The sequence below is a fragment of the Populus euphratica genome, unplaced genomic scaffold (assembly GCF_000495115.2).
Source record: "Populus euphratica unplaced genomic scaffold, PopEup_1.0 scaffold153.1, whole genome shotgun sequence".
NCBI classification, from domain to species: Eukaryota; Viridiplantae; Streptophyta; class Magnoliopsida; order Malpighiales; family Salicaceae; genus Populus; species Populus euphratica.
In genome coordinates, this window is record NW_011499953.1 from 35,153 (window position 1) to 49,946 (window position 14,794).

The 14,794-nt window shown below is 30.1% G+C and overlaps 1 protein-coding gene across 3 annotated transcripts; it reads right to left on the minus strand.

The window, feature by feature from the left end:
• Nucleotides 1-739: 739 nt before the first annotated feature.
• LOC105138109 (E3 ubiquitin protein ligase DRIP2-like) lies at nt 740-5,811 on the minus strand. Of its 3 annotated transcripts, none has more exons than XM_011044111.1 (8): nt 5,446-5,811; nt 5,127-5,333; nt 4,518-4,617; nt 3,736-4,072; nt 3,140-3,585; nt 2,969-3,019; nt 1,962-2,034; nt 740-1,396 (listed from the first exon to the last, which is right to left on the minus strand). In XM_011044111.1, the coding sequence occupies exons 2-8, from the start codon at nt 5,254-5,256 to the stop codon at nt 1,223-1,225; spliced, it is 1,311 nt and encodes a 436-aa protein (XP_011042413.1). In that variant the 5' UTR covers nt 5,257-5,333; nt 5,446-5,811; the 3' UTR covers nt 740-1,222. The 3 variants fall into 3 exon arrangements, with proteins under 3 accessions (XP_011042413.1, XP_011042414.1, XP_011042415.1); XM_011044112.1 differs by having other exon boundaries at nt 5,127-5,359; XM_011044113.1 differs by having other exon boundaries at nt 5,127-5,362.
• Nucleotides 5,812-14,794: the final 8,983 nt, after the last annotated feature.

Sequence of the window (14,794 nt, forward strand, 5' to 3'; positions counted from 1 at the left end):
TTTTAAAAATAAATCATAAACCTTAATTCTCAATAATTATATTTTTATATAATTATATTTCATTTAATAATATAATAAAAAAATAGATTTTCAAGAAATCGCGTATCAACTCAATACCAATATGTTTTTTTTTTAATTATGATAACTCTATATAAAATAAATTGAAATAAATCATGAAGTTTAATTTATAATAATTATATATTTTTAGAAATATTTTTTATTTATAATACAATAGATTATTTTTTATTTGATAATATAAAAAACTAAAATAAATAATAAATTTCAATCTCTAAAAGTTTAATTCCTATAAAAACACTTTAATGAAAATTTCAGGGGAACAGTGATTCCCCTATAAAGCTAATAATAATAATAATTTATTATTGATGTCTTGCAAGAAAATAATTTATTGATGGACTCAGTCAAGTCTCATGATACCAAACCTGATCCAAAGAGATTCATTTTCTTTTATTTTTTCTCTTTCCGTATAGAGGACGCTAATTAGCGAACTGCCCGAGTGTTCACGAGGACAGGGCGGCCCATCTACTCGATGGTTAAAGAGAATGAGGCCCGGAACAGTCTAAAATGGGACGCTTTGCGTTCGAGAGAGCGGCAGCCACCAATACTCAGCTGGGTAGTGCAAAAACTCATGTCAAGATGACCAGAAATAAAATTAAAAAAAAAAAAAAAAAGAACATGTCACGTAGGGCAAAACTAAGATCTCAACTCAACAGAGAAAAAAGGCACCAAATCTTAAACCTTCTATTGTGGAGGGCAGTCAACGAGGCAGATCCAACTTTCACCACAGAAAATGATGGGAACGAAAGTCTTATTGAGCAAATAGTACATCTTCTAGCATGTAAATCGTGCAATATGCATACAAGAAAAAGGGGATGGTCCCAGTAAGTTTTGCACTAGGTGGTATATAATCATACAATAACTGAAAGAACACCCGTGAACTTGCACCTCATCACAGTCGGCTAACAGCAGGTCATGCCACACTATTGTGCGGATTACCTTGCATTTATATAACCATGAATCAAAGAATTTCTTTCCATCCCCTGTTCCCTGTAGCAGCCTGTTGTGGTTACAGCAAAGGCACCGCAAATATCGTGGAAGAACTAGTCATGAGAGACATGCTCGTGGTGTAAAAGCCTAGGAGAAACCTCACTTTGTTGCCATGGGGCTCAGAGAATCATATGGACATTATTGAAGAGGAGCATTGTTATGGGTTTGGGACCTTTCGAGCATAGGCCAGCACCATCACAAAATCCTTTGCCGAGGAACCAGCAGACACTGGTACCTGTTCTGGCTTTGGTGCTGCCTGGAGCCACTGATCAACTAAATTACACAATAGTAATGTCGGGATCACTGGTCTTCCCATGCATCTGATCTCAACCTGCAAGAATACCAAACAGTGGAGTAACAAGAATGAGAACTGGACACGCGTATTTCTACATTGAAATCATGAGGCAAATTGATAATGAAATTACTATAGGGTCTACTGCTTAATTGAAAATACTTCCTCGTGATTTAAACAAATACTTAGTTCACCCTTTACTAATGGAAGAATAAATCCAAAACATTTGATTTCCTGAGAAAGAAACAATTCATAGTAAATCTGCTCACATTATTGCAGGAACAAATGCAAAATCAAATTTCAACAGGAAATCAGACTTAGAAGACATGAGTAATGAGATCGGTTCATGAGTAATGTGTGTTAATGACAGGTGCAGGGCTCAAAAGGTAATAAGAAGACATAAATAAAAGAGCAGGAGATGCACTTCAATCGTTGTAACATGACAAAACTAGTGCGCAGGAACATAATAACATGGTTTTCCAAGGTCAGAGACTCTTTTGTAAATGAATTAAAAAAAACATACTTAACACTAAAATGTTGCGGGTTCTTTTTGTTAACCCTAGCTAAAAATGATCTGAACATAATGTTTGTCAACGCATCTCACCTCAACTTCACTAGTGAGGTCTAGCTTCTTCACCAAGTACTTCTGGATGAAAGAAACAGGTACATTTCCATCCCTGCCATAGAGCAAAATAAGTGTAACACGTCCTCTGGAATTAGTTAATTGCTTCACTTCATTCACCAAAAAAAGGGGTTTTGTTCTTATTTCAAACAGTGTTCTTACAATTAAATATCTCCAGGGTGTTTCAAGGAGGATTATTACTTAGCTTGAATGCGGAAAAAAACTTGTTAAACAATCCATCACAAGATAAAAGGAAACATATTAACCTGTCAATTAATATATCTACAATGGACCCTGAGTTCTGGTAGGAACCAGTTGTTCATCAGGTTCTTTGCAGCCCCTTCTACCAGTTAGGACAGAGAGCAGACCAGCATAGTGACCAGGTTCAGCTGTAAGTTACAGACTGAAATGGTCTTCACATATGCTCAGATGCGCATAAAATCTATCAAATTAGGCATAGTTGGTCAATTTAGATAACCTGTCCCTTTTGGGACTGGTAGCAAATGTCTTGAGATACACTCTCTGAATTGGATAGATCCACAGGTTTTCCCTCTCCGCACTTTCCATACTGCAACCTCCAGACCTCTGGCTGGAAAAGGTTGTGTAACAAAGAAAGGATGACTTTAGATGAGTCAGATGCATCTACAAAAAGTCATGACTCAAGTTTTCATTGTTTTCACAATCTACACCACCTCAACGCACATTGTTTGAGGATTTCCCTACATCTTTACATCTCTAAGCCTCCAACCTAAACATGGTTAAAGGTTAATCTCACTCTCTCAGGCAGTGACTGTTGTTCTAGCATATAACCAGCATAACTCAAGCAAAAAAATTTCATTGTGCTCCTAGATACCAAGTACCGAAACTTGGAGTAATATCTTTGCAATAAAAAGGCAGGTAGGATTCTTCATAGCGAAAGAAAAATAAAGTATCCAGAAAATGCAATGAAGAGTACATACAAGAATGCAGTGAAGACAAAAGAAACTCACTTTAGCCTTAAATAACTAGAAGGAATTTGTGGCAAAGGTGCATCTCCTTCCCTGGAAAAAAAAAAGTGAAAGAACTATATGAACACAATGAAAGAACATTTAAGTATGCATACACATTAGACTCCTTGTATAGAAATTTTCTCTAGTTGAAAAGCTGGGGTTGTTTCTCACTGTTCTTCAGAAGCCAATAGTGAAAACCAAACAGGGCCACTTCTTCTTTCTTGCTTTGCAGCAGCGGTGTGCAGCATTGCTGGGGATGAAATGCCTGAAACGTCATTAAAAGCTGCTTTTTTTCGACGAATCCTGCGCAACCTTTTTGGTTCCACTGTTCCTTCAGAGACATTACCGATATTATTCTTTTCATCCTTTACTTTTGATTTGTCTTTGTTCTCCTTAAATTTGATTTTATGCACTTGAGGTTCATTGTCACGGACAGGTCGTGATTCTAATTTAGCATCATTAACTTGTGGAATAGACTTGAATGACTTGGTTCTGTTTGCAACTTCCACCAAAAAATTTAAAGGTTGCCAGAGATCTGATTTCCCATCCCTTGGTTCGGCCCCATTCTCTGCTTCATCATCAGGAGCAGGTTGACTAGGTTCGGCAGAGGAAGAATTCTGCAATGGTTAGACAGCAGTTCTGAGACTTTTTAGTAAAATGGACCGTTTCTCAAGATATCATAAATGAAAATGAGTTTATATCAACAGTCAATTAGAATGATATTAGGCATCCACCAAAGTAGAAACTACTATAATGGCTAATATTACCTGCCGTGTATTCTGATTGAACTTTTTTGGAGTTTCAGGTGAACTTGAACTCTCTGGACTATCTTCAGCACGATCATGTTCCTTTTTAATGGGTTTCTCAATTGAAAAACCTGAACCTCGTAAAGCAGCAGCCTTTCTTGGAAAAGGTTTTGTTCTTCTTCCTGTTGTGGTAGTCTGTGTGGAAACTTTAGGGGTGCTGACTACCAATGATGAGAGTGACCTCTCCTTTCTTCTTATAACTGGTAATGTAACTGACTCTACAACTTCAGGTGCCTCTACCTTTCTTCTTTTGTATGGGAAAATCTTGGACCTCACATCTTGCAAATTGTGATCTGGCCTGTTTATCAATTGCCAGTGATACATATCGATTAGTTACGACTCAAACAACAAAAAACTTATTTTTTTACCAAAATTTTATAGTAATCTACAACTAAACCTATATTTTTTTGCGTTTCAAAAGCGCTTTTAAAAAAATTGAAATTTTTTTATATTTTTTTGTGTTTTCAGATCATTTTGATGTGCTGATGTCAAAGATAATTTTTTAAAAAAAAATATTATTTTGATGCATTTCTGAACGAAAAACAATCGCAACCGCACTCGTAAATATAATCTAAGTAACTACATTATGCATGAGCATGTATTTTCAGTGAACATAAGAATACTATTGTTGCCTCAACAGATTGCTCAAATAGCAATTGCATTTATAGCAGTGTTTGTATGTCCATATATATCAGCTAAGCATCCTCTCAATCTCCCCCAAATAGAAACAGCAAAAATCTTACCTTAATTTTTCCAATGGAATACAACCCAGATTGATATTGCATATGGGGCAGCTATCTAGTCCTTCATCTGATATCCTCTGATATATACACTTCCTGCAGACTGGATGAAATTTGAAAAATGAAATAAAAACAAAAATATATTAGAGATTTTTCATCTACCGACTTGACAAACTCAAAAACAATAATCTTCACCAAAATCTAATCTTGCATAAACAATAGAAAATACATAAACTAGATTAATCTAACTTTTGAACTTGAGAGGATTACATTGTAACAGATAAACTACTCCACCAAGTAGCAGCGGCTAGCCAGACAGAAAGTTAAGATTAGATTGGAAAAGAGAGTTAAAGACTTTCCAATTAACAAAATTATGCCCAACATTCAACATTCAACTTTAATTTCATCAAGCAAGGAATCTAACTAGAAAGGGATAGATATCATCAAAGATCCTGGTGCAGAGGGAAGTACTAAATGCCCACATTCTTTAAACACAATTACAGAACTACCAAGTCAAAGCAAGGACAAAACCAAGATAACAAATCCAGATAAACCTAGTAATGACCCAGATTAAGGAAAAAGAACAATCAAATGGATAGAGGAGAGACTGACACGTATGTAGACATTCAGATATGGTAGTGGCATCTCTAAGTAACTTATCGCAGAGAGGACATGTCATGCATGCTTCAATCGTTTCTCTCCTCACTTTCACCACCTGATGCTGATGATTCTGATTTCCCATCAAAACTTTCTCAATTCCTTTCTAATCCTTCCTTCCTCCACGTCCACATCCAGCCGCTGCATGCTATGTTTTACCAGCTGCGAGAAACAACCCCACGGTAAACCTGCTTTAATTGATTCACGTCCATCTCTCTATATCTGCATTCAACCAGAGAATAAGAACGATACATATAGAAGAGAGCTACCATACCAATTAGAGAACTGCATGAGATTGTTCTGTTGATCGGTGGAGACGCGAGTAGTCGGGAGAGGTTTCTCTTTGCTTTTGTGATTTAATTAGACGCAGAGAATAAATATTATTATTAAACACAAGGCAGGGTTAGATATCATAACATTTGGGTTATAATGTTGATTTGTGCCGAATGCTCGTGTGGTTTCGGTGGATCGATTTTGAACTTGAAATTTTGACAAAAGGATGTTTGTATATATATAACCCGTCTAGATCTTGTTGAAAAATAGCATGATGAGTGGACTCGATGTAGGCTTATATCACTTGTTTTACAGACAAAAATCTTCGATAAAACAATGTTATATTAAAATTTAAAAAAAAATCAAAAGAATCATAAATTAACTCATTGAGTTAGTAGATCAAGTGAAATTAGTTTCAAATTAATTTTTTTAGACTCGGCTTGCATTAATGGCAATTCGTTCGAACCCAAGTTGACGTACCGGGACGAGTAGGGTTCTAATAACATTAAATGAATCATGTATTTATTTATTTATTAAAAAAAATAGAGCGTGAACCTGGTTTTTTTAATTAATTATTGTTTTTCATATTATTTCCCATGAAAATAGAAAACAGTAAAGTAAAGGAGTGGGTTTTTCACTGTAGATGGGCACTGTTAACATGCTCATGAAACAATACGAAACTTACTGTTTATTTTTAATAATTTATTTTAATCTTTAAAATTTTATTTTAGGTAATTTAATTCTAATTAAATATCAATTGCTTTTAATTTTTTAAGCAACGGTGAGATTCGAAAAAAAGAGATTAAAATAAAAAAAATATGTCAAACATTGGTGGTATGTTAGGAATTTCATGAAAAATACACTAAATTCTTGATTTTTAAAAATAACATCATTTATATAATTTAGATATTTTTAAATTTTAAATATTTACTTTTGATATAAAAATAACATTTATGCTAGTTTTCAATTTATGATCGGAGAAGAGAGGTTCTTGAATTTTAATGATAAAAAAAAAGTTATTATTTAAGCTATTTTTTTATTATTCAAGTCATTTTTTATCACCAAAATTATTTTTTTTTTCTATGTGTTACATGTTTTGGGATAAGGTTGATGGTGGTATTAGAATTTTAATATCAGATTGAAAAAATAAGTTTATATTAGTGAAGGTAAATTTAACTTAGTTTGATTTTAAATTTTTAAATTTTCATGGGTTTTTTTATTGATGAGTTTGTTTATAGGTATTTAAAATGTTGGTGGTACTATTAAGGTTGAAATAGCTTAAAAATTATATTTTTAGGATAAAGATATATTATTCTATTTTTTTTAGCCATTCACTTATGATATGTTGTTTGTATATTTAAAAAAAATAAAAAAATACATGTGGATAGACCATGGCTACCCCACGTTAAGTTCTTTTCTTGGCACTCTTTTATTTTTGTTATTATTATTTAGTGTGGGTATATATACATAAAAGAGAGTTGGGGGTTGAGGGGTTTGAAGTATAAATTTTTTAAAAAAAAAATTAAATTGTTCTAGTCTGCAACTTGAAATACTGATTTGGCTAGTTAAATCATAATATATTGGATTTTATTATTTTTAATTTTATTTTTTAATTAATATTTTTTAAATATATATTTTTTAAAATTTATTTTTCAATTAATATCACCTATTTGTGATTTGTTTAGATTATTTAACTCTTTTTGGATATAGATTGTTTTAAAATTACTTTGTATGTGTTTGATTTCTAAAAAGAATTTTCTAACTCATCTATATTTTCTTATATTTTATGTAAATAAACTTTATTTTAAAAAATAAAAATATTTATTTTTAAAAAATATTTTAATACGTGTAATCCTACATAATATTTTTTTATTTTATTTTATTCAATCAATTTATATGTGTATCTATTTTTATTATTTTTTAATTGAATAAAAATATTATTTCAATAAAAAATTTAATAAATACAAATAATATTTTGATTTATATTTATTTTTTTATTTTTAAAATTTTACTTTTAGTTATTGTTAATGATTTTTTAATTTTATTTATTAACATATATAGTCATTGATTTATTTAAATTTAAATACATACTTGGATAAACTTTCTAATTTGCAATTAAATTTTTTTAAACTATAAAAAACACTTAAAAAAAGTCTACATATGATCTGCGAAAGAAGGCTGGTGAAATAGATAGTTTTTTATTTATCGTCTTGTATAATGAGTCTTAATGTAATGAAACAACGGTAATAATGATTTTTTAAATGTTAAGCCACACAAGTACAGCTATTAGGCTTTATTTTTTAAAAAAAAAAATTGACCTTGTTACAGCTAGACAAGTTCATCTGCTTGGTTTTGAGATGGGGAGTAAGGATAGAGTGCGCCAGGGTTGCGTAGGCGAGGAAGGTGTGTGCTCGGCTTGAGTTGGGTTTCGCGTAAACGACAGCGAGAATTGCGAGGGTGTTGTGCCATTGTACGCACAAGTGCAAGTTAGCAAGGCCAGCAACCCGGATCTACATCCATTATTCAACACTGCAGGAACAGTTGGATTTAATTCAATTTCCCATCTCTATTAATTAATTAACAATCAAATAAATATTTTGCAGTGTGAAAGAAAGATCGATTCGTGACAATATAAATAACGACAACGTTTCAATCAAAGGGCTTTTACATGTGAAGGAAATGGTATTCATTGGTGATTTAGCTAAAGCACAGCAGGATCCCACGCATCCCCACATGAAAAATATTTAATTAGGAGAAAAATGGTCGTTTCACAGTTCTTTTACGGTTTTACCACTCTAATTTTTTTATAAAAAAGAAAAGGAAGGAAAAAAGGTCGGCGGGTTACTCTTCCATGGTGGCACGTTGTTGTTTGGAAACTTAATAAACACGGCATGTTGGTCCAAAAAGCTGCTGCTGGTGATTTATTTCGATGATCAATATTATTGTCAGACATATTGTTTGATAATTAAGATTATATTTTTTTAGATGATTTTAAAAATATAATTTTATATTGGCATGGCGTGTTTAGAGAAAAAATAATTTTAATACACGAATTTAGGAGTCATAAAAGAAAGCACGGTAAGGAATGAGTAGTAATTAGAAAGAAAATCCCACCAAAAACAGGTGATAACGAAGAGGAAGGAGCAAGGTAGAGATGATAGATGGTAAGTAATCTATTAGCCAGTACTCTGCCTGCATTCAACCGAGTATTTTTAAATATAAAAAAAATATTAAGAATATAAAATATTTTTTTAATGGTATTATTAAATTTTACTAAGCAAGTTAAACTTAGTTTTTTATTTGACTTAAGTCTTTAATTAAACTACATGATAACTAATCTAGCTTAAATTGATAAATTTCATAAGTTCAGATGAAATATTGATGACCATAACAAGGTTTAAATTTTAAAATAACTTTAAGAGGATAATGTTTTTAAAAATGTTAAGACAACAATAAATTAGATCGATTTTAATCTTCCTATGATCTGAGTTGTTAAACTATATAGATAACAAATAAAAATAAATCATGCAATTTATTTACCAACTAATCCAATATTAAATGATAAAATAAAAAATTAAGTGAAAAAAACAGATATATTTGGTCGATGGGTATCAACTAGTCCAGTATTAAATAATAAAATAAAAAATTAAGTGAAAAAAAACAGATATATTTGGTCGATGGGTAAATTCATCAAACACGCGAATTAAGTAACTTGATCTGGTAAGTTAAACCCGTGAACTGAACTATAAATTTTATTGAAATTATAATTTTTTAAAATTTTTTTATTCATTTAAATATATGATAAAAAAAGACAATCGCAAAATTAAACACTAACTCAATATTAAGATGTTTTCTTGAGACCACAATAATATTATAAAAAACAAAATGAAACCAATTATGAAATTAAATTTATAATTAACTCAATATCTAATAATAAAATTAAAAAAATTAAATTAAATTTGTGGTTATGCAAACTAGATCAACCAATCATATATGTGAACAAATCCATGGACCTTATAAAATTCAATAACTTTGTTTTTCTCTTGATTTTTTTTCCTTGACTATGTGAGAAAAAGATGATAAAAAAGAATCAAGTTCGATTAAAAAAATAAAATAAAAAACTCCTCCAAACCTGTAAACTGGGGCAACCAAGGTTGCCCTAGCAATCCCGCAAAGCCACTTTAAATCTATATAAAAAAAATTACAAAACTAAATTTTCAACCATTTTAATATTAAAAAAAATAAAAAAACTATAACAAAAATCGAAGAATTGAAAGTTAAAAAAGAAGAAGTAAAACAATGTATTTTACAATGTAATCAGTATAGTTAAATAATAATTTTTTTTTATATTTTTTAATTTTTTGTTATTTTATAAAATTTAATAATATAATTTTTCTCTTAAAATATTTTTTAACTATATAAAAAAATAGATTATAAAAAATTAACTTCAATTAAAAAAATAATATCACGCCAAACTCATAAATCAGGCTAACTTAAATTATTATAAATTTACAAATTATATTAACTTTATAAAAATTTAAAATTAAAAAAAATAAAAATTAAAATCTCAACTAATTTAATTTAATGTTAAAAAAAATCACATAATTTTTAAAATTAAAAAAATTAAAAATTAAAATTTCAACTAATTTAATGTTAAAAAAAATCACATAATTTTTTTTTTAATAAATAACGCGGAAATGTATTCCATTCACAATAGAGTAGTTTGGAAAAGGCAGGGAAACATTACAATTTGGCATCCGAAAGTCAAAAGAGAACGCGGAGTGGCCCGTTGAAAATTAACGTGTAACAGAGGATTTTGGAGCCCACTCAACCACTGTTTCAGAACATATGATTTTACATCCCTTGAAAATATATTTGCAATCTCATACTCCAATCAAAAGAATTGCAGGTTCTAAGATTATCTCGAAGATTAATTGTGTGTTTGTTATCTTATGCACTATATTTTTAAAAAAAATACCTTTTCCTTTAAAATGCATCGAATAGTTTTTTTAGATTTTTTTTATATTAACATATCAAGATTATAAAATATTAACAAGGTATTAATTCGAATTTTCTAAGCACACAAAATAGTATGAATATATAAAAAAATATACTTTGGAGAGTAATATAAAGTTAGGACTTTGAATTTGAATTTGAAAAGAGAGTTTGTCGTTGATTCACGGAGTGGCTGTTTCAAACTTTAACAACTTTTCCAACTCAAGTTCCCACGCAAAGACAAGCTCACTAACTAATTATCTCACGCATAGCATCTTAACCGACTACTTTCTTTTTTTTGAAAAATAGTTTTTTTTTGGAAATTTGTTTTTATATAAAATGAATTTTTGAAAATTAAATTATTTTAAAAAAAATTATAGTATCATAAAAGAAAATATTTTTCAATATTTAACTATGTTATAAAAAAATGAAAAATAATTATGAATATTTTCTTTTCTTTTCTTCAAATTTATTAAAAGAAAGAATATTATATCTAAGAGATAGAAAAAATAAAGAATGATAAAATTTAAAAAAATAAAATTTTATAAATTATTTAAAATAAAATAATATAATAAAAAATAAAAATCAAATACTATAAATAAAAAATAAATAAAGATTAAAAAATTAATGAACAAATTTGATATGATTAAGAAATAAAAAAACTTTCTTAGAAATATAACAAAAAAATTCTGACTAAAATTCTTTATTAATTAATTTTTTTAACCATAAACATGCATACAAAAATTTTTAATACAATTTTTTTAAACCACTTTTTAATAAACACTTAAAAATTTTAAATTTAATTTTTTAAAAACTATTTTTTTTATTTATGTGGGGTGTCTGAGCCGGTTTACACGCATCATGACTAATCCTTACAACCCACTAAATACCCTGCAAACCTAGCAGATAGATAAAGCACCACGAGAATAACAAATATACACACTAGAACTCGAATACATGTACAGTAAAAAAAGACAAACCTTTTCATCATTAACCCAAGCACTCGGTGTAAAAAAAACTACTTTTCATCGAAGGAGAGGTGGTTAAGTCTCTTTAATGAGAATCAGCCACGTGTTATATTTCCAGCTTCCGACCCATTTACTTTCAGTACTTACATATCAGACTTCGGCAACGTGAAGACCAGGTTATATCAACTCAGTACAATTGCCTAGGTGGCTAGCATGTGTGTTTGCTAGTAGTGGGTGATAGTTGAAACTTAAAGTTGCTAAGTTATAAATTTATTTTAAAAAATTATTAATTTAAAAATTAAAAATTTTCATGTTATTAAAAATTTATATAATTATTAATTTTAAAATTTTAAAAAATTAATTAAAAAAATATATATAAACTGGGACATCAAATATAAAAAAAAAATAGAGAGTCAGTGTGACAGAGGTCCACGAATGCAGTTCATGGAGCCCTAATCAATCGGTCCCTGTAGCCTGCCATAGTATTTGTTGCTAACTTGTTAATGTCAAATGTGGTACTACACATAATAAATTGAACCATACCTACCTATCATACACCGCAATGAAGTGTACGTTCTGGAAGGCGGGACAGCCAGAACTATGAATCCCACTTTCTTCCTAAATTTCATGGCTAATTAGAAGAGGTCCGATCATGTTTTCCACGCATTAACAAAACCTAATTCCCCTTTTTTTCGATATATCCTTCAATTTGTCTGTCTATATATAATTTTTTTTAAAAATAAAATAAAATAACGCAGCTACCAAGGAGTACGCATAGACAGACAAAGTTACAGAGCTCTGATGTTGCTGCTACTGTTGCATGATTGATTTGGTACAACTACATGAATTCATGGATAAGATTAACAACGAAGACAGTTGGAAATGATAAACGTACTATGGTCTTTTAATGTGTCGTAATTTTTCATCTCAATGACGATGCAAATCATATCAATTCGAAAAGCTTATTTGGAAATCCGCGGCGTGGTTGATCGGAAAAACCACCTGGAGCTGTTTTTAAGGTCAAAATCCACCCCGAAAACTCATTTTAGAGCCCTTTTGCGAACCAGACCTACAGAACCGATCCAAATTGCTGTTCTTGGGGGATTATAACTTTTCTATTTATCTCTTTCCTTAATACTGTTTAGGTTTTGATTATTTGCAGATTTATTGGTAATTTATTGCTTTTCAATCTTGCTTTTGGTTGTTTAAAGCAGCCTATTTAAGCTACATTTGACTTTTAGCCATCGACTATGTTTACAATATATAATATCTGCTGACTCTCTTCAACCCAAGGAGTCTTAAGACTCCCCTAGGCCATATCTGCTGCATTTTATATGCAATAGACCTTATAGAAAGAAGAAATGTTGAGCTGTGAACTATGGAGTATGGTGCTGCTGACCACTGTCAATTTGTTCTACGCACCACCTGTCTACGTAACAAGCCCGGGGGGATGAAAGAGATGCCAGGCATGGATTGGGAGCGCCAGAGCCACTAACTGGCAAAGATCACGGGCCAGCTAACCTTACTGATACGAAAGGGTCTGCCATATAGTCATTGTCAACAAGAAGGCATCCGAGTTCATCCTATCTGGGGAACTGAATGCTTAATTTCTAACAGCAAATCTGTGCCCTGCAGGGATAGAAAATGGACTTGTATACCATACTATGATTTATAATCCTGCGAAACTCAACAACTTGTGCTCTGATCAGCAGCTAACTTCAAGTAACTGTCTGGATGCGATGCATTGCTGTCTGAAATGCATTTCCCACTACGTCTATATGTGAGAAAAATAAATAAATCATAATTTAGATAAATAGCAAAAATAAATTTCAACAAGTTAATATCTGGTATTAGGGTTTACTTGATCACTTTCAAAGAAAATAGGCATAGCCTGTTATGTGCTTAATTATTCACACCTAAACAGATACCTTGCGGCGAAGTTGTTCAACCTCCTTAAGCAACTTTCTTTTCTACACGAGCAATCACATCACAAATGATGGAACGTGAAAACGAAGGAATTTAATGCTCTGCTACGGGAGTGGTAGCATGGTCATCAAATTGTGACGACATGTATGATATAAAATAAATGAAATGCAATTTGAACTGCAAAGTTATTTTCAACTATTCAAGTTTATAAATATCAGAATTATATAATTATTAATTATTAATTTTATAAAATTAATTGAGATATATATAAATAAATCAAAACCATCCATATTAATAAAAAAATATAATGTAAAACAAATAAAAAAATAAAAAAATTTAATGTGTTATTTTCTTTACCTGATCACTAATATTCTTTGCAATGTAATAGAGGCTTTTTTATATATAAATTTTTATTTTGGTACTTGGAATTTTTGAAAAAAATACTTGAGTCTTTATATTTTATTTTTATTTACAAATTGATCCTTATTTGAAAGTTTTTTGTCCTTATATTTTTTTAAAATATAGTTTATTTCTTATGATAAAAGTTTTTACAATTAGATCTTTATATGACTACTCTTAATCATATCCTGATATGGTGTCTCGTGCTTTGCTAGGGGTGGGATGATTTTTTTATAACATAAAAAAATGATGCTTGGATGTTGCTAGTGTGTTTTTTTAAAAAAAATCTTTGTTAATTTAATTATATTATAGAAAAAACAACATGGTAAATAGAATGAATTTTTTTAAAAAAAGTGATGATGATAACTAGAAGGAAAAGAACACTTGTCAAAAAAAAAAATAATAACGAAGTTGAATTCCAAGATAACCTGATATCTAAGAACAAAATAAAAAAACAAAGATAAATAAAGCGTTTCGAGCCAATCCAAGCTAGCATGCAAATTCGTAACTCAAGTTACGAGGTTAGGCTATCTTCATAGAAAATAAATTGAAAAAAATAATGATAGTTAATCCCTAATAATATAAATGTAAAAGACCGGGAAAAAGTCAACAAAAATAAACTTAAAAAAATTAAATACTCGCGAACTAAGGTAAGTATATCAAATTTCATGAGTCAGATCATGAAAATATGATAATCTAATAGAATGAAAAACAAAAATATGATGAAACTGAGTTTAATATTAAAGAATAAAATAAAAAAAAATATTACAAAAAAAATCCCTAAAGAAATACTTGGATTGATTGGTCAAATAAGCTGCCAAGGCTGTAAAATTGAGATATCTTGATTGAAAGGAAATTGTAGAAAATAATAAAACTTATTTTTCAAAACATCAAAGGATAAAATAAATAAAAAAAACCTTAGAAAAAGGCGTCATGACGTTTAGCCACCTTACACATTGTTTAAAGGGCACAAATGTTTTCATTTGTTGGTTGTGCGTTGCACATACTAGTCATTTTTTGTTTTTAAATTATATTTTATTTTTATTAAAATACTAAATTTCC

What these genes read in the sequence shown, in the direction of transcription:
- LOC105138109 (XM_011044111.1), bottom strand. Translation starts at nt 5,256, where the DNA reads ATGGGAAATCAGAATCATCAGCATCAGGTGGTGAAAGTGAGGAGAGAA. An exon ending in TCAATCAGAATACACGGCAG is followed by an intron (nt 3,586 to 3,735) that starts GTAATATTAGCC and finishes TAACCATTGCAG; the next exon opens with AATTCTTCCTCTGCCGAACC. An exon ending in TCTAGTTATTTAAGGCTAAA is followed by an intron (nt 2,035 to 2,968) that starts GTGAGTTTCTTT and finishes GCTCTATGGCAG; the next exon opens with GGATGGAAATGTACCTGTTT.